Here is a 24,920-nt window from a genome sequence, read left to right as displayed (position 1 = left end):
CCTAAAGGGTATTTTTTTTAAATGCATAAAGGAGTCCCCCTGGTGGCTCAGTGGGTTAAAAACCCAACATGGTGTCCATGAGGGTACAGGTTCAATCCCTGGCCTCACTCAGTGGGTTAGGAATCTGGCATTGCTGTGAGCTGTGCTATAGGTTACAAACGAGGCTTAGATCTGACATTGCTGTGGTGTAGGCCTGCAGCTGCAGTTCTGATCTAATCCCTAGCTAGGTACTTTCATATGCCCGAAGTGAGGCAGTAAAAAGAAAAACAAAACCAAAACCAAACTGAAGGAGGCCATGCTTAGGCCAGAGCTTCTATACTGGTAAAATAAAGAGAAGGAAGAAAAATAAAGTCACCTAAAAAAATATGAAAGGTAATAAGGAGCACAATTTACAATGCTGTGACAAATAAATCTTAGTGTAACTGACCTTGAAGTTTAAATGTAAAGAAATGCTAACACTGAAGCTAAAAAATAAAATAAGACACTAAATTTTTTTCAAAGAAAATCACAGAGAACTTTATATAAAGGAGATTTAAAGAGTTCTCTTTTGGTTTATGTGATCTTGAACATTTGCTGTGTCTGAAGCTTTATTTAGATGCAAAATAAGAGGATATGGCATCTATTTCAGTGTGTACTGATAATCTGAGTCAGTATTAATATAAGATATCTAAGAAAATGCTTTAAAAATGCTTTAAGGGAATTCCTGTCGTGGTACAGCAGAAACAAATCCAACTAGGAACCATGAGGTTGTTGTGGGTTTGATCCCTGGCCTCGCTCAGTGTGGGTTAAGGATCCGGCACTGCCATGAGCTGTGGTGTAGGTCACAGACACAGCTTGGATCTGGCATTGTTGTGGCTGTGGTCTATGCTGGCGGCTACAGCTCCGATTTGACCACTAGCCTGGGAACTTTCATATGCTGCAGGTGCAACCCTAAAAAGCAAAAAACATAAAAACAGACAAAAAATGCTTTAAGTGCTTTTTAACGCTTTAAAAACTAAAAATGAATACAAAGTGCTATACAATAACTACCAGAAGGTAATGATTGTGACATGTTTTTAAAAGTGAGACCTTTATCAAGATTTCTCTGTTTCAAGTTTTCCCTTTTACAACTCAAAAGTATAAAAGATTAGGAGACAAAGATGATTAAAGGGATGAAAAATCAGTCCTAAAACTTAAGGAACAATATTTAGCTATAGAAGTAAAGCCTATCAATATATATTTATATCTATATATGGGGGGAACCAAGGGGAGGGGGTCATAAAATGCCTATTTTCTAGAACTGGGGAAAAAAAAGTATTTTTAGATTTAAATGGAGAAATAAAAATAGCCTTCTTAAACATAATCTAGTGTGGGCACTGAAACTTTACTTTTTAAACTTTTTTAAACTTTAAAAATTAAAAGGTGCTCGTATTTACTTAAGTTAGATGGTATAGTCATTCCATTATAAAAGGATAGAATGTTAAATGGCTGATCTTTTAATATCCATCTCAGTCTTCTGACCAGTAAGAAAGCTTATACAAACCATAAATATTTTACCCATTTATAGTCTTTCAGTTTCATTTTTCTATTTTGGCTTCAGAGATTTCAAACAAATTTTAATTAATTTCCACTGTATCTACTGACACACAAATGATATATACAGATGTCTTATTTTAAAGTTTCTAAAAACTATATTTTCCAATGTTTTATGCACCATCTTTCCACATTAACTTACCTGTTTCTTTAGAGCTCCTAACTGTAAATGAATCTAGGTCTACTGATTTTGGTCTAAGTGGTAACTGTTCAGAATCTAGCTTTGGTTTTGATATTGGCTCAGTTTCAAATTTTGATAAAATGGTAGAAACATCTCCATTAATCCTGAAATGAGAAAATCAAACACATAAAACAATCATTTGTATGTAAAGCATGACCATCTTTTAATTTTTAACACTGTGATTTAATGACACTAAAAATGCTGTAACATACCAATGATTTTTCTTTCTTGTCTATAAAATTATTTCCACAAACAGAAACCTCTAAGACCAATCTTAATAAAATCAGAAAATGTAAAACAGGTTAACCTGAGTATATTCACCTAGTGCAATTTTAAGATTAACATTTAACAAAGATTATAGTCTATACAAAAAATATGAAAAGCAAATACTTTAAAAATTACTTTGAGATATAGAAAGGTAGCAGAGTCAATTATGTCAAAGGCAAGTAAATCAATAAACTAACATAAAATTAGATAATACTTACTTGGCTACAGGAGGTGGTGGAGGAACCGGTTTTTCAGGTCGCCTTGGGTATGCTGTTCCAGAAGACCTCAATAAATTATTGGCTTTGGTGGGTGGAGTAGGTTTCTTGGGTGGGACTTGTGGAGCAGCTGGTTTAGAAGGTTTCTGTTCCAGCCCTGATTTTTCATCTGATTATTTAAAAATATTTAGTGAGTTACTATCAGAACTCTTTAGGTTTTCCTAATTCTTAAAGCTATTATCAGGCTGGAAAAGTGTGAGACAGAAAGAGACATTACTCATATGTGTGTGTACTGTTTTATCTGTTTTACAGTTCTAATTTAATAATCCTAAATACCTTTTTAAAAACTCTGCTTTGGTGGGAAGGGGGACTGCTAATAAGCTTCTGATCAACAAATAATCCTGGGAATTCCCATCATGGCAGAGGAAACAAATCTGACTAGGAACCATGAGGTTGCAGGTTCGATCCCTGGCCTTGCTCAGTGGGTTATGGATCTGGCATCACTGTGAGCTTGGATCTGGCACTGCTGTATCTCTGGCGTAGGCCAGCAGCAACAGCTCCGATTAGACCCCTAGCCTGGGAATCTCCACATGCAGCCGGTGCGGCCCTAAAAGGACAAAAGACAAAAAAAAAGGCACAATTCTATACATAATGACATCTCAGTTCCTTAAAGGAACTAAGAAGAAGTATTAAATCTGACACATGTGCACACATATGAAATTATTCATGATCCAACAGTCAGCAAAAAGGTATTATAAGGCACATATGCAAAAATAAGAAACTCCTAAGAGCAATACTGAGTACTTTCCAAAATTTACAAGGTCTTTGAAAAGAATGTCTATCACAGGACCACAAATAATTTCATGAGATTTCTTAACAATCAGAAACTGGTGATTATGAATCTTAATCATTGTAGGCCATGGGTAAATTCCTTGTTCAAAATTACAGATTTCATTTAATCACAATGAAAATACAAAATACCATTGTTTCAGTTTTATTATTTATGCACAGCTTTCTTGGATTATTTGAAAATATACCTTAGTCTATTAAAACCCTCATCATGATTTGGTACAAAAATCCATTTTTATATGGCCTCAAACTATACAAAACATCATATAATTACACCACCAGGAGTGAAAGCCAAAACTCCCCAATTCTAACTATAAATGGATAGAGTCATCAGTATCAGAGTTATAACGATCAGGGTTATAATCATGTAAGTTTAATAGACTTAAGTTTCTAAAAAATATTAAAGGATATTTGATATAAAACATCAGGGAAAATGTTAAATGATAAATTAAATAGAAGTTCCCTGATCAAATGAACATAACAGATACATAAACAACAACTTGAAATCAATTCAATTCTCAGATTAGAATAAAACAAAAGAATACATTTAATATTGATGGAAGTCAAAGGTGAAAAAAACCGTATTCGCCATTCCTGGTATACCCATGACTAAATCAATGACTGTATGTTGATTTCTTATGTAATCAATAGATGGTGGCAATGTGTTTGAGTACTGGATTTATTTATTTTTATTGAAGTAAAATTTACGTAACACAAAATTAACCATTGTAAAGTGAATAATTCAGTGCTATTTAGTATATTCACATTATGCAACCACCACCTCTACCTAACTCCCAAACCCTTTTATCACCCGAAAAGAAAATTCTATTCCCATTAATCAGTCACTCCCCACTCCCTCCCCTACCTAGGCCCTGGCAACCACTAGGGCTACCAGGGGTCCGATTTCTCCACATCTTTGCTAATACTTTTTATTTTCAATTTTTATTTTTATTACAGACATCCTAGTAAGTGTGAAGTTGTTTGCATTTCTAACGACAGAGGACTTGTCATATCCTTCTTAGTCATTTGAGCTCAGTACCCTTTAACAAGTTTTAACACATGAATCTTCATTTTAATTCCAGAGCAATGTAAACTATATTACAGTAAGGTACTAGAGTATACAACACTTTAAAAGCATACTTTCAACACTGATCTCCAAATCACTGTGTAATATAGGAATACTGATTTGAGAATCCACAGCCAGGGAGTTCCCGTGTGGCACAGCGGAAATGAATCCGACTAGTATCCAGGAGGATGCAGGTTTGATCCCTGGCTTCACTCAATGGGTTAAGGATCTGGCGTTGCCATGAGCTGTACTGTAGGTTGCAGACACAGCTTGGACCCTGCATTGCTGCAGCCATGGTATAGGCGAGCAGCTACCGCTCCCATTTGACCCCTAGCCTGGGAACTTTTGTGGGTGTGGCCCTAAAAAGAAAAAAAGAAAAAAAAAAAAGAATCCATAGCCAGTATATGAATTGGAAAATACACACCTTTTGAAATTGAAAATAAATTTCGATTTTTACAAAGTTTTTTACCGTTTACAGTTCAAGCATTCTTTTTACTGACTCACAGGACTTCTATTTCACACAGTATGCTGAAAGACGTACCAAACCAACTATTTTGCCACTTTAGAACTCAATAGAGGGAAAAAATATCTTTTAAGAACAAGGAGAAAAGAAAATGTTTTCCAACAAACAAGACATGGTCCATCATTATGTCTTCCATAAAGGAAATTCTAAAATACATGCGTGTACTTTTGGCAAAGAACACGAAATGCAAAGAAAGCAATAGATGTGGATAAATTCAGCCACGCACTGACTGGGCATCAGCAGCAGACCATGGCTGCCCAAAGAATCAAGAATAAGACAACAAAAGATTCAACTCTGATAGTCCTTATTAATCTCTAATCCACTGAATGAGTGAATGAACTAATGACACTAGTGGACCTTTGGGTAGGAACCGGCAGCAGCCACACGACCTTCTGCTACAGACAAAGGCTTATGTGCAAAGTGGAGCCCCACACTTTTTTTTAAAGAGATCAGGTGAGAGTCACAATTCAATTTATTGGGGTTCTAAGTCCCAGAAATCAACCAACTGTATCCTCAAAATCTGTAGTCTTATGTGTTAGTAGTGAATTCCTAGCCTATCACTATGTCTTCCCAGGAACAGTAATCTGCTGACCTGTAAGGCTGGGCTAACATCTGTGCCAGATGCACAGACCAAAAACCTCCAGAAAGAATGCTTACCTGTACAACAGTCCCCTTCCATTCTGATAACTGGGAAACCAGACTGCCATTATTAACATATTGGTACTTAGCTCCTGCTTGGAGGAGATCACGCTCTGGTTACATTCAGTGCCTTTAGTCCACACTGATATGCTCTTTTATGGACTCCAATGCCTCATGAGGTCTTGCCACTGTGGCTTGTGGGATCAAGAACTATTTGTGAATTCTAGATACTGCTTCACCAAATGCTTTCCAGCAGTTACTTCTCCAGCTATGGAAATTTTCCTTTCACATGTGTATAATTCAGTACTCAGCCAAAGCTTCATCGTAAGCCTTACAGAAACCTCTAAGTATTCTATGAGTTCCCTCCATTCTAGCACTCTGTCTCACAAACTACAGCTGCCTTGGCCTTCCTAAGCTCCTATCTCTGGAACACTGGGCTCTGTCTGGCTGCTTCTATACAATAAGCTGGAATACTTTCAGGGCTTGCCTTGCAGGTTTCAGTGATAACCTCCCTCAGTGAAAACAGTCCTATGCTACCTACTGTATGATGTCTAAAACCACAGTTGCATGCATTTCATCCAGTTTTCTAGTTGCTTAATTCAGGAGAGCAAATTCAGTCTCTGTTACTTCATCTTTGCCAGGATTTTGAGTAAATGTAGTAAAAATGCATTACCTTCCATTTTGTTTATAAAATCAACTGACTGATGTCAGGAAATATAGGAGGTTACTATCTCAATTTTAACAAAACACCTTACCTACTTGATGAAGGGGACTGTGAAAGAAATATCAGAATGAACATCATGAAGCCAGTAACATACTTCTTACATTTGGTTCCACATAACTGTATGATGAGCTTTTCATGCAGAACAGACACTATGATCAAGTATTTAAAATAAACTGATCCAGGAGTTCCCGTCGTGGCGCAGTGGTTAACGAATCCTACTAGGAACCATGAGGTTGCGGGTTCGGTCCCTGCCCTTGCTCAGTGGGTTAAGGATCCAGCGTTGCCGTGAGCTGTCGTGTAGGTTGCAGACGCGGCTCGGATCCCGAGTTGCTGTGGCTCTGGCGTAGGCCAGTGGCTGCAGCTCCGATTCGACCCCTAGCCTGGGAACCTCCATGTGCCGCAGGAGCGGCCCAAAGAAATAGCAAAAAGACAAAAAAAAAAAAACAAAAAAAAAACCAAAAAAAAACTGATCCAAGAGTTGGACCTAATAATACCTATATCACAAAGCACTGATCTGAGATTAAGTATAAACTGTTTTTACATTATAAATTTTTAAATATCAAATGTAAAAAAAAAAAGCTGGGGAGGGGAATATAAAAAACTTTCCACGCTGAGCAAAGATGATGAGAAAGAGATTAAGCTATGAAGGTGCATATTATTCAGGGTTAAGAGTGTGATTGATACATTTACTGAATGAAAAGAACAGAAGATGATATTATAGCAGCTTTATTCATAATGCCAAAGCCTAAAAGCAACCAAGACATCCTTCAGTAGGTGAAATGGATAATCTATGATACATCCAGACACTGGACAATTAACACAACACTAAAAAGAAACAACTATTAAACCATGAAAAGATGGGGAGAAAACTTAAATGCACATTACAAAGTGAAAGAAGCCAATGTGAAAAAGTTACATATCGTATGATTCCAACAATATGACATTCTGAAAAAAGCAAAACTATGGAGAAAAGATGAATGGTGGCTGTCAAGGGTTGAGGAAGGAATGAAAGCACAGAGCACAGAAGAATTTTAGGGAGGCGAGACTATTTTGTATTATTACAAGTATACATTTGTCAAATTATACATCTGTCCAAACTCATAAAATATACAATGCCAGAAATGAACCCTAATGTAAACCATGAACTTTGAGTGATAATGATGTGTCAGTGGAGGGGCACTGATTCTAACAAATGCACCACTGTGCAGGATGCTGACAGTGGGGGAAGCTGTGCATGCGTGGGGGCAGGGAAAGTATGGGAACTCTATACTTTCTGCTCAGTTTTGCTATGAATCTGAAACTTTTCTAAAAAATAGTCTATTAAAAAAAATGAATCTGGCAACACTGAAACAGAAGCCAAACAAGGGACTAAAATGACAGAAATCAGTTAAGAGAATAAAGCAACATTTTAAGCAAGAGACAAGAATAGGCAGTAGAAACAACGCTGGCAGTAGAAACAACAGCATTCTGAAATAGTATTCAAGTTTTTGGAAGTATATATAACTTAATCTACTAAACAAAACCACTGCAGATCTTTCTGTATAAAGAGAAGAAGGTATTAACAATAACAAAACAATGTTTTTAAACAAAATACATATGGTATCTTGGAATACCTTTCCAAGTTTACATGACAAATATATGCAGTAAAAATCAAATAATACATAATAAATCACATCCATATTTTAAGTAAGAACTCATTCTTAGAGCTTAGAGAAAATTTTTAATATATTTTAACGAGACTCTATGAAAGTAAAAAAAAATTTTATTGGAATTTTTATGGAATAGCTGATTTAAAACTACATCCTTACTGAGGTGATGGTTTAACTTTTTCATGAATGTAAACTACTATCAGTTTGAGTAAAATGTTAATTTCCTATCGATCTTGACAAACTACTCCCTTCCAGAAAACCCCAAGCATTACAAGGTAGATAATGAACACCTGTTAAAAATCAGTATAAATGACTCAGTGTGGAGACATATTTTTCTTTACAATGACAATGAAAGGAAGAATTATTTTTCTAAAAGTGGAAGAATTTGCCTCACCTTTTTCTTCAGGCTTTATAGGAAAATACTTCTTTTCTGCACCTATCAGCTCAGGCTTTGGAGCTGGGGTGGGGGAGGGAAGTTAATACATTAAAAATATAGCATTAGGACACAAAGAAAATTATTCTAAAAGCAAAGGTTTAATAATGACACCAGAGGAAAACATGATTTAACAGAATGAACAATATACCAGAATTACTGGGCTCAATATCTCATCCTGTACCTGTCACTATCACCTTGAGCAAATGAAAGCTCTGTGGTCTTGGTTCCTTCTTTATCAAACAAAGGAGTTCACATTCGCTATAATACCACTGCCCGGGACAACTTCTGTGATGATGGGATATTCTGCTTGTGTGTGGCCCAATACTGACTACTAAGATTGAAAATGTTGCTACTGAAACAATGGGATTAACTTTTTAATCTTATTTAATTTTAATTAATTTTAAAAGCCCAGTATGATTAGTGGCGAGAAAGTTTTCAATACCAACTTCTATAAAAATTGCCTTTAACTTATGCTTTCTTTGCTCTGGGGTAAGGTTAGCAAATACAAAGATGAAACTATAAAGGAGGGAGGGACTTGCATTCTTCTAAAAAAGGGCAAATCTTTCAAAGAAAAATAAACTAGACTGCATATTTAGAAATCAGGAATTGGGAGCTAGAACTTATAGAAATAGATTATAAAAATTTAACTAGATATGCCATCACTTATTCAAATGTTTACAAAGAAAAAATAAAACTTTTCTAGTTTGCTTAAACCTTACCACACTCTGAAGGAAGAGTATATAATCAGCATTTGTTTGAGATATTAAAAAATGGATTTCAGGAGTTCCCATTGCCACTCAGCGGTAACGACCCCAACCAGTATCCATGAGGATGAAGGTTTGATCCCTGGCCTTGCTCAGTGGGTTAAGGATTCAGTGTTGCCGTGAACTGTGGTGTATGTCACAGATGTGGCTTGGGTCTGGCATGGCTGTGGCTGTGGTGTAGGCATCTGATTTGACCCCTAGCCTGGGAACTTCCATATGCCATGGGTACGGCCCTAAAAAAAAAAGACCTGCATCTGAAAAAGAAGAATAACTTATTAGCTACCTAAATATATTGTTTTCTATACAGATTTAAGCTTAATTTCCTTAACTCAAAATGTCATATAAGAAAAGTATCCAAAACATTTTTACGATTCCTATTTTATACAGTTTGTATTTAAAAAAAAAAAAAAAACTGACAGATGCCATGTGAACTCTCCATTTTCTTTCTTTCTTGGTCTTTTTAGCTATTTCTTGGGCCGCTCCCGAGGCATATGGAGGTTCCCAGGCTAGGGGTCGAATTGGAGCTGTAGCCACAGGCCTACGCCAGAGCCACAGCAACGCGGGATCTGAGCCGCGTCTGCAACCTACACCACAGCTCACGGCAACGCCGGATCCTTAACCCACTGAGCAAGGGCAGGGACCGAACCCGCGACCTCATGGTTCCTAGTCAGATTCGTTAACCACTGCGCCACGACAGGAACTCCCATTTTCATATATTTTTAAAAAATTGATAGCACCATATTTAATTTCTGCTAAAAGAAAATCAATGATTTATAGAAGACCCAATTTCATAATTTCAGAACTTAAAAAATATGAAAAATAGCAAACTAAATAATCTATTTCTAACTTACCTGGCCCTTTAGCAGGTGGTGGTGGTTTCTTTGGTTTCTATTAAAATGATAATGGTGAAAACAGTAAAACACATTATTAAATATTTATAGTTAAAGTAAATTCTGATCATAAGCAATCTAAGTTATATAAACATCTCTCCTTATCCCATCCCTGCTAAAAATTATAAAATAAGATTCAAACAACTCCACAAAATATCAGGACAAAAAATGCATATTAGAATAAATGCCTTCTTAATCAAAATTCAAATATTTTAAAAATTATCTGAGTTAGATAAATTTAAAAATATCTTAATGATGAGCAAAACTGTTCTGTCCTGCCTCCCCTATTTTAAGATTCCTCGGTACCATTTTACCCCCTTTAACAGCTGAGCTTTTTGGGGGGAAAGATGGGTGGGTGGCAGGGAAAGGGAACGAGACTTTCTTTAAAAAGAAAAGGAGTAGCTAATAAATACATCTAGCCTTTACTCTTGATTCCTCAGAGCTCTCAAAGTGAAGATTAAAGGTACAGGTCTGTTTTTCCTCAATTTATTAAAATTCTCTTGGCTTTATAAGCATTCACTTGTTTTTTGGCTTAATTTTACATCTTAAAAAATTTGAGGCACATTTCTAAGTATGTGACTATGGTTTTTCCAAATTAAAGATGACTGATAATCTATACTGTATAAATACCAAATAAAAGTATTTTAAAAAGGTGTACATTAAGAAGAGTATAGGGAGTGCTTATCATGGCTCAGCAGAAACAAACTAGTATCCAAGAGGACAAGGTTCACTCCCTTGCCATGCTCAGCCTGGCAGCGGCTACAGCTTCAATTCGACCTCTAGCCTGGGAGCTTCCATATGCTGCGGGTGAGGCCCTTAAAAGATAGGAAAAAAAAGAAAAAGAGAAGAGTATAAAAATGAAGTACACATTGAAGGCTATTTAATCAATAGTGAATGAAATCCAGCAAAAGCTCTCAGATAGCATATGCCTCACTACATTATCCTCTTGTAATTTACTGTACAAAGGTCAGAGATTTCTGCATTGGCTTAAATCAAGTATGGTAGACTTGTCTTCCTCGGGTATGTCTGTTCTCTGTACAACTCTCGTTCCCTCTAACCTAAAAACACAGTTAGATTCATCCCTCCATAGGCAGAAAAAAAGAGACCAAGCTGTAGAAGAGCAAAAGATCACTGATGACTCAGTCTCACTTTATTCACTGTGAGAAGTGAGACAGATACATTAAATCCCATAAGGAGGAAAAGCCTTCTTCTCACCTTCCTCAAAATGTAATGACAAAATAATAGTGAGATGAAGAGTACCTTAAAAAATTTCAACAAAATTAAATAGACATAATTTCTTACAGTAAAGTATTAATTTGTCTAAACCGTATGGCCAACCTTCTTTCTCTTAGTTATAACACAGTAACAAAGTCTATGGTTACTTTTTAGTTGGGGAAAAAGAAAAACAGGAATAAAGCAAAGAACTGATATATTGTTTTGTTTTTACCATAACTCAAATAACTTTCACCTGATTATATAAATCTGAAACCCTCTCATAAAATTATTCAGTAACTATGCAAAAAACTTGTTTTTTAAGAAATACTGGCAAAGGTTTTTAAATTATTATCATCATTGAAAAAGAAATGCTTACAGGAAAATCCTTATCCAGTTCATTTATCTGAACAGCGAAATTGTCTGGAAATACTCCTTCTTTACCATTAAGTTCACCCTTCCACCAGCCAGCTTCTCCAGTCTCCTAAAATGCAAATTGAAGAATGATGAAAATAACAGGGGCTATCTTTAAATAAGAAAAAAGTTAGCAACAAAATAGGAAAATACTGAATTCCATTATTTTTATAAGGAAAAATAAAGACTTTAAACAGACTGCGAGGCCCTCCTAAAATATATGTATATATTTTCCTTCAAACAGCAGTAAAATTAAGTTTAATTGTTTAATAAATCAAATAATTTAAAAATCTAGTTTACAAGGATAAAAACTCAGAGGGTGAGAACAGAAAAAGGAGCAGAAACAGAAGAGGAGGGTGTTGCTCAACATTCTTTTCGACACTTTCTATACCAAACATTAGTCACATCATTCAAGATAGCTCTCTGTAAGAGACTCACTTCAGATCTTAAGACATGCACAAACTGAAAGTCAGGGGATGGGAAAAAGTGTTACATGCAAATGAAAATGAAAAGAAATCTGAGGTAGCAATATTTATATCAGACAAAATGGACTTTAAGGCAAAGTGTGTAATAAGAGACAAAGAAGGATATTACATAATGATAAGGTCATCGATCCAACAAAATGATATAACAATTGTAAATATATATGTATCCAAGACTGAAGCACCTAAATACATAAAACAAATGTTAGCAAACATAAAGGGAGAAACTGATAGTGATACACTAATAGTAGGGGACTTTAACTCCCCACTTTCATTCAAAATATTAGCATCCAAAATATCAGCAAACCAAGAGAGCTATACAAGGAGGAAAAGACAATCTCTTCAATAAATAGTGTTGGTAAAACTAGACGGCTACAGCAGAAGAATCAAACTGGACTTTCTCACAAACATAAACTCAAAAATGGATTAAGGACTTATATATGAAGTCTGAAACCATAAAACTCCTAGAAGAAAACATAGCAGTATTTTTTGGATATGTCTCTTCAGGCAAGAGAAACAAAAGCAAAAATAAACAAATGAGACTACATCAAAGTAAAAAGTTTCTGCAGAGTGAAGGAAACAATCAACAAAATGAAAAGGCAGCCTAATGAATGGGATTAGCTATTTTTAAACATATATCCCATGAGTGGTTAATTTTCAAAATATACAAAATACACAAAGAATTCATACAACTCAGTATCAAAAAGATAAACAACCTGATTGAAAATAAGCACAGAACCTAAACATTTTTCTGAAGAATGGCCAGTGGACACATGAATAGATGTCCACCAGCACTAACCATCAGCAAATCAAAACCATGAGATAACACCTCTGCCATTCAGAATGACAACCTAAAAAGACACAAATAACAAGTGTTGGAGAAGATGTGGAGAAAAAAGAACCCTCCTACACTGCTGGTAAGAATATAAATTGGCTCAACTGCAATGGAAAACAGTATAGAGATGCCTCAAAAAATTAAAAATAGAAGTATCATAATCCATCAACCCACTTCTTGGTATTTTTCTAACAATAGTAACACTAATTCAAAAAGATATATTCACCCCATAATCAATCACTGTGGCATTCTTTAGAACAGTCCAGATATGTAAGCAACCTAAAAGTCTATCAGTAGATGAATAAAGAAGATATATATATAATATTATATATATATACACACACATATATATAATATTACTCTGATACTAAAAAGAACAAAATATTGCCGTTTGTGATAGGCATGGACCTAAAGGGTATTATGCTAAATGAAGTAAGTGAGACAAATAGCATAAAATCTCACTTATATGTGGAATCTACAAAAGAAATGAACATATAAAATAAAACAGAAACAGACTCATTGATACAGAGGAACAACCAGTGGCTGGTTGCCAGGGAAGAGTTGAGGGGAAGAGTGAAAGAGGTGAGGGTACAAATCTCCAGTCACAAAATAAATGAGTCAAGGGGATGAAGTGTCCAACATGGGGAATGCAGTCAATAATACTGCAATAACTCTGCATGGTGACAGAAATATCAATGATATCTAGAAATAATAAATGTAGAAAAACATCAAATCAATATGCTGTGTACTTGGAACTAACATACAGTGTTGTTAGGTTAATTATACTTCAATAAAAAGTTCCCATTACATACACTAAATCTGTTAAGTCAATTTAAAACATTGGGAGAAACTTCAAAAATTACTTTAAAGGATTATATAGCAAAAACAAATACTTACAGTGTACTATTACAAATAGTTATTACAGGATTCTGCCCATACCCCAGTACTACTGGGTTTTCTTTTCCCTTAATTCATTCCAAGTTGTTGATGGACATTAAAGCTGTTTCCCTATTTTTATTCTTTTTCTTCTTATATTACAAACAATACAACAAACATAAGATGGGGAGAAAAAATGGGATGATGTGAAACAGGAAATGAGAACAGAAACTGGGTAGGGAGGATGGGCACGGAGGTCTGGGGTTAGAGGAAAAAATAACACAATGGTGAAAATAATTTCTACTAAATCAATTATAACAAAGATAGACAATAACTGTTTGCTCTTTCTTATCACTTACTATGTGCCAGGTTCTCAGGTCACAGAGATAAACAAGACAGAGTCCCAGCCCTGCTAGAGCTTACATTCTAAGGGAATGGAAGACTATGAAAAAATATTTATGTGAATGAACTGATTCACTAAAAAAAACTGAGAAATATCTTACCTTACTTATCAAATGGATTATCTCTCCCTCTTTAAAAGTAAGTTCATCTTCATTAGTACCTTCATAGGCAAATAATGTTCTACAATATTCCTTAGCTAAAATAAAGAATGTAAAAAATGAAGTTTATATAAATTGGTCCTTTTGACAAATAGTTATTAAGCCTCTATTTTGTCTAAAGAGATGTACTAGAAGCTTTTAGAGATGATTTCAATAATTGTGGCCAATACTGTATGTTGAATTAAGTAATAATTTCATTAATTAGTCATTCAAGTAGTTATTACATGCCCATTAGTTCTAGGCACAGTTCTAACTGTAGCAGACACATCAGTGAACAGAGCATACAAAAACCCTTGACCTCATGGTGCTGAAATCTAGAAGGACTTAATGTTCTGATGAAGTCGTACAGTGTAACAAATGTCTTCATCAAATCTAGTAATATATTTGAACATGCTTCATTTCTAATATGAAAATGTCACTCAAAAACGTACCTTGGAGTTCCCATCGTGGCTCAGTGGTTAACAAATCCGACTAGGAACCATGAGGTTGCGGGTTCAATCCCTGCCCTTGCTCAGTGGGTTAACGATCCGGCATTGCCGTGAGCTGTTGTGTAGGTTACAGACGCAGCTCGGATCCCACGTTGCTGTGGCTCTGGCATAGGCCGGAGGCTACAGCTCCGATTGGACCCCTAGCCTGGGAACCTCCTTATGCCTCGGGAGCGGCCCAAGAAACAGCAAAAAGACAAAAAAAAAAAAAAAGGTACCTTTAATTTTACTGTCAGTGTCTGTTTTTGCTATCTCCACATTCTGAGTTTTGGATCCTAGTGATTGTGTGATTAAGGGCTAGAACAGAAAGGACAGAGTCAAATATCTGAAGTTAGAATAAAGCTATTAATGTTAAACAAAATTTCTGTTAACAGTTACTTAGCTTTCCCTAATGGCACTTACAACCAAATTAAAAATGTGACTAAAAACTCTGCCATGAAAAAGACAAATATCGGAAAAGCTACTTAAATGAAAGCCTAGAACTTTTAAAATTAGGTTTAAAAAATTCCCTGTCTTAAGGATGATAAACATACTGTGACATCTGTAATACTGTGATTTATTTTAAACTCTCTAGAATAAATAATCATATTTCAAAATTTACTATATACCAATCTCTGAGCTAATAAGCACTTTACATACATTATAGCTTAATTCTCAGAACCATCTGCATAAACAGGTACTACCACTCACTTCTTTAATGAGTTAGGAAGCAGTTAAGTAATCTGTCCATAATAAAAGTAATTTAGTAGGGGAGCCCATCTGAACCTAGAAAGTCTGACTCCAGAAAGTAAGCTCTTAAACAACAGCACTAAATCTCCTTACAATGAAACAGAGACGAAAAAGAGACTCTTTATACTTATTTCATTGCTGCTATGGGAATGAAAACATTTAATGTAACATTTAATGTTACAACCTTGTAACCAAGTCTAGTAGATAATTTTCCATTGTAACTGACCATAGTAAGTCCTTCATCTTGTACTAGTTTTTCCTTGAATTATCCCTTCAGAAGTAACACTATGTTTGACTTTAGATTTCATTAACCAAAAATCTGAACATAATGATAACTTACTATCGCTCTATGTTGTTTCTCTTTTAAGATATTCACTTCAGTCTTGCCCAGTTTTATCCATTTTATCTTATCTGCTGTCATCTACAAACATAGCAAATGTGCTCCCTACTTTTATCAATTCCTAGATAATTCAGTAATAAAAGCAAGCGCCACAAGGCTACCACACAATGTAATTTTGAATTATTCTAACAAGAACTCTTTAGTGAACATTAAACATGGCAAAATGAAAGCTTATTAATCAAGTAAAGTTATTTAATACAAACATAAGCTTTAGAGTTAGAAAGGAACCCCTGATTATGTAGCCTAATGTTTCTTGTAACAGAGACATTGCTTCTAAACAGTCCCAGCTCGGAGTTCCCACTGTGGCGAAGTGGTTAATGAATCCGACTAGGAACCATGAGGTTGCAGGTTCGATCCCTGGCCTTGCTTAGTGGGTTAAGGATCCGGCATTGCCGTGAGCTGTGGTATAGCTTGCAGACGAGGCTCAGATCTGGCGTAGGCTGGCAGCTGCAGCTGATTCGACCCCTAGCCTGGGAACCTCCATATGCTGTGGGTGCGGCCCTAGAAAAGACCAAAAGACAAAAAAAAAAAAATCCCAGCTGTTACATGACCATATAGCACCATTCCAGAAACAAGAATTCTAATCTTTACCTTTAAAACCAAGAATTAATTAGGCTCGTAATTTTTTTAATTTATTTTTTATTTTTTTTATTTTTTCTGCTATTTTATGCAATGGAGGCATATGGAGGTTCCCAGGCTAGGGGTCGAATCGGAACTATAGCCACCGGCCCACACCACAGCCACAGCAATGGGGGATCTGAGCTGCGTCTGTGACCTACACCACAGCTCATGGCAACGCCAGATACCCAACCCACTGAGCAAGGCCAGGGATCGAACCCACATCCTCATGGATCCTAGTTGGGTTCGTTACCACTGAGCCACAATGGGAACTCCTAGGCCCATAATTTTAATGCCAGATAGTCACAGAGCTGGGAAGAGGGCAAAACAGAAAGTATAAACTCTCTTTCCTGAACATATGTGAAAATATGTAACAAGCTGGGAGAGGGAAAAAAAAAATGTTGAAACTAACACTTTGGGAGAAAACTTCGGAATACATTTCACTAACCAAAATATTCTCAGAAATGAAATGTAAAAAAGGCAAATAAATACTAAAAAACTTTAAAACTTTAAAAATTAAATAAAGACATATAAATGAGACTACAATGGAAACAATGCTCTAAAAGTCAAGGGAAATCTGAAGTAAATACTCAACTTCATCTCCAAGGGGTTAACACCAGAACAATAGACTGGAAATAAATGTTCTAAAGATTGCGGCTATTTCCCCACAAAATAAAAACTTAAGGGTTTATTTTAAAATCTCGTATTAGTATGGTAGATTCACTTTGACTTACTTCAAAATGCCAGGGAAATGCTAATGAAAAATAAAGTTCTTCACACTTTCAGGGCTAGTGATGAATAGATTTCACCACTGCTGACAATCCAGAGGAAAGTTAAACAGTGCTTAATTAACTTAATATTTCATTGTGAGTCCATTTTAAAATGGCCCACTTTAGGCCTACTTCAAATTGAAAGAAAAAAACCATAATTTCAGCTTTAAAAGGAAAAACAAAACAAAACAAAAAAACACTTGCCTTTTCTATTTCTACACCATGATAACCAAAAACTTGAAAGTTTCCACTAAGAAAAGTTCATATTAAATTTACCCCCCAAAATTCCAATTTTATAAGAATCAAACAAACATTAAAGTAAGTCACTTAGAGTTGAAAACAGTTTCTCACACTTGTTCATAATCTATCACTGGCATCTCAGAAATGAAAAGGCAACGGGGTTGCAGACTAACTTTGACAGTTTAAAACAATGCTTCATGAGAGAATGAATGGAGTTAATCTAGGAAAGTTCGTCAGTACTACCTTTTCTGGTTTTTTCTCTTCTGTTTCACTACTGGATGTTCTTGTCCTAAGTTTCACAGAGCCTTCTTTAAAAATATCTCCAAATCCAATTCCTCGGATTTTCTTTGGCTGGGTAGTAACTGATCCAGGTGCAGTTTCATTCCCATTCCCCGGAGAGGGTAAAGGTGAGGTAGACCCAGTCAAAACAGTTTCTGAAAGAATAATTTGTTTTTAAAGAATGACACCTAAAAAAAAAAATCACAAAAACCTTAACATTGCCCTTCCACAGTATTTATATTCTATACATCCTAATAAAAAATAAAAACAAAGAAACGACTCAGTACTGAAATATTCCAAAGAGTGAGATGTACTCTAAAGTGATATTTTTTGTGATGTTTAAAACAACAATTTTAAATATTTCTAAAGAGTAAAATGCTAAACAGAAATCCATGAAATCACAGTGTACAAGGTCCTTAAGAAGAACATGTCAAAATTTACAGCTCTTGGACAAAGATGATATAAGATAAGATAGAAACATTAAAGAGATAAAGTTAATCATTCAAAAAAGTTGTTAAAAAAAAAAAAAAAAGGAGTTCCCATCATGGCTCAGTGGAAACGAATCTGACCAGCATCCAAGAGGATGCAAGTTCAATCCCTGGCCTTGCTCATCGGGTTAAGGATCCAGTGTTGGGGTGAGTTTGGTGTAGGTCGCAGATGTGGCTCAGATCCCCAGCTGCTGTGGCCGTGGTGCAGGCTGGCAGCTACAGCTCTGATTCCACCCTAGCCTGGGTGCCTGCCACAGGTGCGGCCCTAAAAAAAAAAAAAAGGACATTAGCTGGTTTTTCACAGATGAACTTCATCCAACTGAAGAAGTTCCCTTCTGTTGCTATTGCTAAGAGTTTTTTTTATTGTAAGTACTGAATACATAAAATTCTTTCTGCATCTACTGAGATGAACATATAGTTTTTAACCCTTTAAAAAATGTTAGACCATATTAATTTTTGAATGAATGGGATAAACCCCATTAGTCACAATGTATTAGCCTTTAAATATTTTGCTAGATTTGATATGCTAATACGTCAAGGATTTTTGTTCATGATATAAAGGTTTGTAATTCCTTTTTTTAATGACTTCATCAGATTTTGATATTAAAGTAAGGAATCAAAGAATTTGTGTAAGATTAAACGCTCGACAGAATTCACAGGTGAAATTACATAAGCAATTTTCTGTGTGTGAAGATTTTTGACAATAAATTTAATTCTTTTCATGATCTAGTTTCAATTTACTCTGTATTTTGGTAAGTTACACTTTTCAAGGAATTTATACATCTCATCTAAGTTGTCAAATTTATGAGCATATTGCATTTTTATCCCTTTATTGTCTAATCTGTAGTGATATTCTTTCATTCGTGTCTTTTTATCAGTACTATTTCTTTTTCTTAGGTCAGTCTTATTTGAGCCTTATCAACTTTTTATCTTTTATAAAAACTCAACTGTTTAATGTATTGATTTTCTGGACTGTCTTTAGTTTCATAGTTTTTTGCTTATCTCTTTTTTTCTAATTGTTTCAGGTTTCATTTGCTCTTCTTTTACTAGTTTAAGGTAAAAATTAAGATTACTGGGGTTGTATTTTCATTTCTGGCATCAGCATTTAAACTATAAATTTATGTATAGGTACTATTTTAACCTGTATCTCACAAATATATGACATGTTTCTTTTATATTCATTTCAAAAATAATTCAAAAGCAATTGGATTGTTTCATGATTTCTTCTCTAATCCACAGGTTATTTAGAAATGCTGCTTAATTTCCATATATTTGAGGATCTTCCAAATGTCTCTCTGATAGGAAAATCATTTCACTGTAGTCATAGAACCTACTATGTATGACTTCAAACCTTTTAAATTCACTGAGACTTGTTCGGGCCCAAATACAGGGCCTATCCGGTAAACAGCCCATGTATTCTTTCAAAGAATGTGTATTCTATTGTTGGGTTAACTATTCTATAATGTCAATAAGGTCAAATTAATTGATGTTATTTAATTCAAGTTTTGTAAGAACTTGATAATATTTTTGTTCACTAACTTTACTGATTACTGAGAGAAGCATGTTTAATTCTACTTACGGATTAAACTTGCTTCTCTGACAGTTGTGTCTCATGTATTTTTAAGTTCTGGTATGGGGTTATGCATATTTAACACTGTTACATAATTTTTATGAATAGACTCCATCATTATGAATGGTCCTTTTGGAGTTCCCATCGTGGCACAGTGGAAACGAATCCAACTAGGAACCATGAGGTTGCAGGTTCGATCCCTGGCCTCGCTCAGTGGGTTAAGGATCCAGTGTTGCCGTGAGCTGTGGTATAGATCGCAGATTTGATTCAGATCTGGTGTTGCTGTGGCTGTGGCATAGGCCAGCGGCTATAGCTCCGATTCTACCCCTAACCTGGGAACCTCCACATGCCTCGGGTGCAACCCTAAAAAACACAAGACAAAAAAAAAAAGAATGGTCCTTTATATCCCTGGCAATATGTCTTCTCCAGAAATATAATTTGATATTAATATAACCCTTCTAGATTGTTTATACTTTGGACAGAATATCTTTCTTCACTTTTCTTTTAACCTGTGCCTTATTTAAATGTGAGTTTCCAATGAGCATATCCATTCAATTGACCTTCGGAATTTTCTGACCATCTAACTTTAATATAATCACTGACGTGGTATGATTAAACCCATTTTCTTGCTGTTTCCTATTTGACCAGTTGAACTCTGTCCCTTTTTTTCTTTTCCACTCATTTTCTTTTCTTTTCCTTAAAAAACAAACATTTATATTCTTAGCTTTGAATGTTGGAAGCCTGAAACTTGGGTTCTGCTGACACCTCTCAAGCTGGCTTGCAATTGGCTGCCTTCTCACTGCATCATCACAGGGCCTTTCCTGAGTACGTGCATGCAGATACTGAGTGGGCTTTGGTGTCTCCTCTTTTTTTAAACTGAGATATAATGACATGTAACATTACATTAGTTTCAGGTGTGTAACATGATTCACTCTGTGTATATATATTGTGAAATGATCACCAAAATAGGTCTAGTTAACATTCACCATCACACATAGTTCAAAATTATTTTTCTTGTAATAAGAACTTTTAAGATCTATTCACTTAGCAACTTTCAAATATACAATGCAGTTTTATCTACTGCAGTCACCATGCTGTTCAGCCCCAGGACTTATAACTGGAAGTTTGTGCCTTTTGATCACCTTCACCCCTTTCACCCACCCCACAAGCCCCACCTCTGGCAACCACCAATCTGGTCTCTGTACCTATGAGTTCTATTTGCTTGTTAGTTTTGAGATTCTATATGTAAGTGAGGTCACACAGTCTTTCTCCGTCTGACTTATTTCACTTAGCATAAGCTAAGTCCATTTGTGTTGATAAAAATGGCAAGATTTCCTTCTTTTTATTCCACTGTATAAATAAGACATTTTCTTTATCCATTCATCCATCAATAATACTTAGGTTGTTTCTGTATCTTGGATATTATAAATAAAGCTGCAATGAACATGAGTGTGTGGATATCTTTTCAAGTTAGTGGTTTCATTTTCTTAACATAAATATCCAGAGGTGGAATTGCTGGACCATACAGTAGTTATATGTTTAATTTTTTAAGGAGCCTCTAAACTGTTTTCCATAATGGCTGCACCAATTTACATTCCCACCAACAGTGCATGAGGGTTCCCTTTTTTCCACATCCTTTCCAACACTGTTATTTCCTGTCTTTTTGATGATAGCCATTATAACACTTATGAGATGACGGTTCACTGTGGTTTTAATTTGTATTTCACTGATGATTAGTGATGCTGAGGATTTTTTTGTGTATCTATTGGCCACCTGTGTATCTTCTTTAGAAAAATGCCTATGCAGATCCTCTGCTTATATCTTAACTGGATTATGTGGGCTATTTTTGGATATTGAGCTCTGTAAGTTATTGCATATTTTAGATATTAACCCCTTACCAGATGTATGACTTGCATATATTTTCTCCTATTCTATAGGTTGCCTTTTCATTTTGTTGATGGTTTCCTTTGCTGTAGAGAAGCTTTTTAGTTTGGTACAGTCCCATTGTTCGTTTTGCTTTTGCTGCTTTTGCTTTTGGTGTCAAATCCAAATAATTGTCTTCAAGACAGAGAAGGAATTTACCACCTATGTTTTCTTCTAGGAGTTTACAGTTTCAGGTCTTTCAAAGTTATCTTTCCATTTTTTTCTGTGTTACCTAGTTTCTTAAGACACTGTCTTGTGAATTATATTGTTTCAGAAGATTATCTGTGGATTCTTATTATAATTCTTCTCTACTTGATGTGCCTTTTTTTCCCTCTAACTCCTCAGATTTTTCACTGAACTTGATTATGACGTACCTTTGCAAACCCTGTGTGTTTTTCCTTTTCAAATTTGTGATTTATGGTTTGCATCATATTTTAGCAATTTTTTAGCATTCTTCCTTCAAATATTTTAATGTCCATTCTCTCTTGCCTCTCCTTCTGGGATTTTAGGTGCATGTATGTTAGACCATTTAAAATTATCCCAAGTTGAATTCTTTTTGCAGTCTTTATTATCTTTGTGCTTCATTCTGGATAATTTTATTGCCACATTTTCAAGTTCAATAATCTTTTCTCCACTACCTAGTCTACTGTTAAAATCTCACATGCAGACATTCACCTCAGATATTGTTTTTCATCTCCAGAAGTTCCATTTGGTTTTTTTTTTATGTCTTCTATTTCACTCCTAATTATGTTCATATTTCCATTACATCCTTGAGTATATTGGCATTTTTACTATAGCTATTTTAACATCCTTGTCTGCTAATTCCATCATTTCTGGTTCTCTTTCTATTAAATAATTTTTCTTCTAGATCATGGGTCACTTTTCCCTACTTCTTGATATATAGCTAGTAATTTATTTCCGCTGATGTTATTGATGGCTAGATCTTGTCATAATCCCATTAAGAACCACTGAGTGATTCTGACCCCTAAGGCACATGTAGCGGTGTCTGGAGACATTTTTTGGTTAATCGCAACTGAAGAGCGCTACCGAAGTCAAGTGCAGAGAGATCAAAGATGTTACAAAATATTCTATATGCACAGGATAGTCCCTAAAGCCCCTAAAGCAGAGTTATTCAGCTCAAATGTCATCAGTGACAAGTCTGAGAGTGCTTTTTTTTTTCCCTAGCCAACAGGTAAGTTACTTGCAAATGAGTGTGAAGCTTTTTCAGGTTAGAAATAGAATAGCCTCCATTTTAAGTCTAATGTAGCCCGATTTCAACTTTTAGTGAATAGCCCAGGTATTCAATGAAGTCTCTGAAATCTGGAGAGAACTCAAACAATTCTTGTGCAAACACCAGAAATTATTCGTGGTAATCCCTAGTAATTGCTCTTTCTTCACAAACTGTTCATGTTTGACAACCTTACGGGGTTTCACTCCAGGCATTCACAGATTAGTATTCGGCCAAACACATAAATCATACTTCTTGAGCTCTTTCTCTACATACCTCTCTCTGCAGGAATTCAGCTCCACAAATTCTTACTACTTTGGCTTGCTTGCACTCAGATCTCTAATTCTTAACTTAACAACCTTCTGCTGAGGTCTCCCTTGCTGCACTGCAGTCCAGAAATTACCTCCTGGCAGAAATCCAAGACAATGATAGACCTTTCCCATTTCTTCCCCCTTTTCTCAAGAATCTGTCTTGTGCTATTGTCTAAAAATACTTGTTTCCTGCCTTTTGTTCAATTTTCCAGTTTGTATAGTGGGCAGGTATTTCCACAATGTCTTACTTTCTCATTGCTAGAACTATAATCTATAATTTTAATGAAGAGCTTCAATAACCAGTCTCTCAGATAAAACAACATTCAAGCACGAATTAGTATAGGAGGTACTTACTTAAGAGACATTTTAAAGTGAAACAATCTATAGTATTAATAAACCACAGATTGATAAAGGCAGCTTCAGCAGATGATTAAGGTACAATTATCAGTCTGAGTATTTGATTATAGCCATAAGGTAAACAGTTTATTTTAGATTTAGTGCCTACAAACTTTACTAGAATCATTAAAGCATATCTCATTAAAATAAATGCTTATATATTTAAAAACATCTATTACTAATAGATAGGCTAATTGCTTTTGGCTCATTGAAAATTGTCAAAACTACTACAGTGGCTGTTAAGTCAATGGCCAAAAAGCAGCACAGTGTTGTGATAAAGCACGTGAACTTTACAGTCAAACCCTCTTGATTCATATCTTACCTCCTCCCCTGTATATGCCCAGTTTCTTCACCTGTAAAATGGGATACTTCATAGGACTGCTATGAGAATTAAATTAATTGATTCCTGTAAAATGCTTAAAACAATGCCTGGCTCAGGGCCTATTATTTTTAATGAGTATAAAGATGTTATTACTGAGAACTATTCAAGTAGGAAAGAGCATGACCACACAGAAGCAAAAATTAATTAAAAGGGCTTATTAGAGACTAGAAGGAAGAAAATGGAGGAAAGGAGGAGAAAAGGACAGCGAACAGGGACAAAAGGTAAACAGGTCTCATAATCAAACAAAGGAGAAATCTTACCTTGTATCATTTTTCTAATATTTTAATGACCCTATGCTTTATCCACCAGATTGTTTTTGAATTGCCAGGCTTTTAGAAAAAATTTGTTTTTGAATTGCTAAGCTTTTAGAGAAAAATTGTATTTGCATTTTCTGTATGGCACTGTCAGTCACAAAACCTAACAGCAAGTCTTCCTATCATGCCTAAAACTCCCCTTGCTCCTAACTCTAAATGGCAAAAACTTGTGACTTGTACCGCCATTTAAAATGACTTAAAACCACCAGAAGCCCCCAAATATAATTTCTTGTTGAAAACAAACAAACAAAAAAGAACCCTTACGTGAGCTGCACTGAGTGCTAAAGAAAAATAATACAAAGTAGGAAATCTGATGAAAATACAAAGCACTTAAGGGAAGCAATATGAGTTCCCTATTAAAGTGAATAAGGAACTAATGTATAGTATCTTACATTAAGGTGAAACATGTAAACCAAGTAGAAGGACTTGCAATCTACTTAAGTTGATGGATAAATTCCCCCTCTTGTTACTCTAGGGAAGACCATTATTCAGAGATTTTTACGATATGAGTACATTGCCTAAGAAAATGTTCTGTATTTGTATGTTACAGACTTAAGTCTGTATTCTTTAGTTCCTAAAAAGAATCATTTATAAAGAGCATCTGGTTCTAACAACTTATAAAGATTCATACAG

General features: G+C 35.3%; 1 protein-coding gene across 2 annotated transcripts in view; it reads right to left on the bottom strand.

Annotated features, from left to right (window-relative positions):
• Window positions 1-24,920, bottom strand: part of CD2AP (CD2 associated protein) — a 113,343-nt gene that overhangs the window by 19,260 nt on the left and 69,163 nt on the right. The window contains exons 6-13 of one of the 2 annotated variants that reach the window (XM_047795339.1): window positions 17,640-17,830; window positions 14,858-14,936; window positions 14,098-14,192; window positions 11,367-11,471; window positions 9,737-9,773; window positions 8,080-8,142; window positions 2,239-2,404; window positions 1,715-1,857 (exon numbers count right to left, since the gene is read on the bottom strand). In XM_047795339.1, coding sequence (XP_047651295.1) covers window positions 1,715-1,857; window positions 2,239-2,404; window positions 8,080-8,142; window positions 9,737-9,773; window positions 11,367-11,471; window positions 14,098-14,192; window positions 14,858-14,936; window positions 17,640-17,830 — 879 coding nt within the window. The remainder of the gene's footprint in view (window positions 1-1,714; window positions 1,858-2,238; window positions 2,405-8,079; window positions 8,143-9,736; window positions 9,774-11,366; window positions 11,472-14,097; window positions 14,193-14,857; window positions 14,937-17,639; window positions 17,831-24,920) is intronic. The other variant, XM_047795340.1, reaches the window with a different exon arrangement.

Source organism: Phacochoerus africanus, chromosome 9 (genome assembly GCF_016906955.1).
Source record: "Phacochoerus africanus isolate WHEZ1 chromosome 9, ROS_Pafr_v1, whole genome shotgun sequence".
Taxonomy (NCBI): Eukaryota; Metazoa; Chordata; class Mammalia; order Artiodactyla; family Suidae; genus Phacochoerus; species Phacochoerus africanus.
The sequence above is the reverse complement of the archived record's forward strand: the minus strand, read 5'-3'. Positions and strand labels throughout refer to the sequence as shown.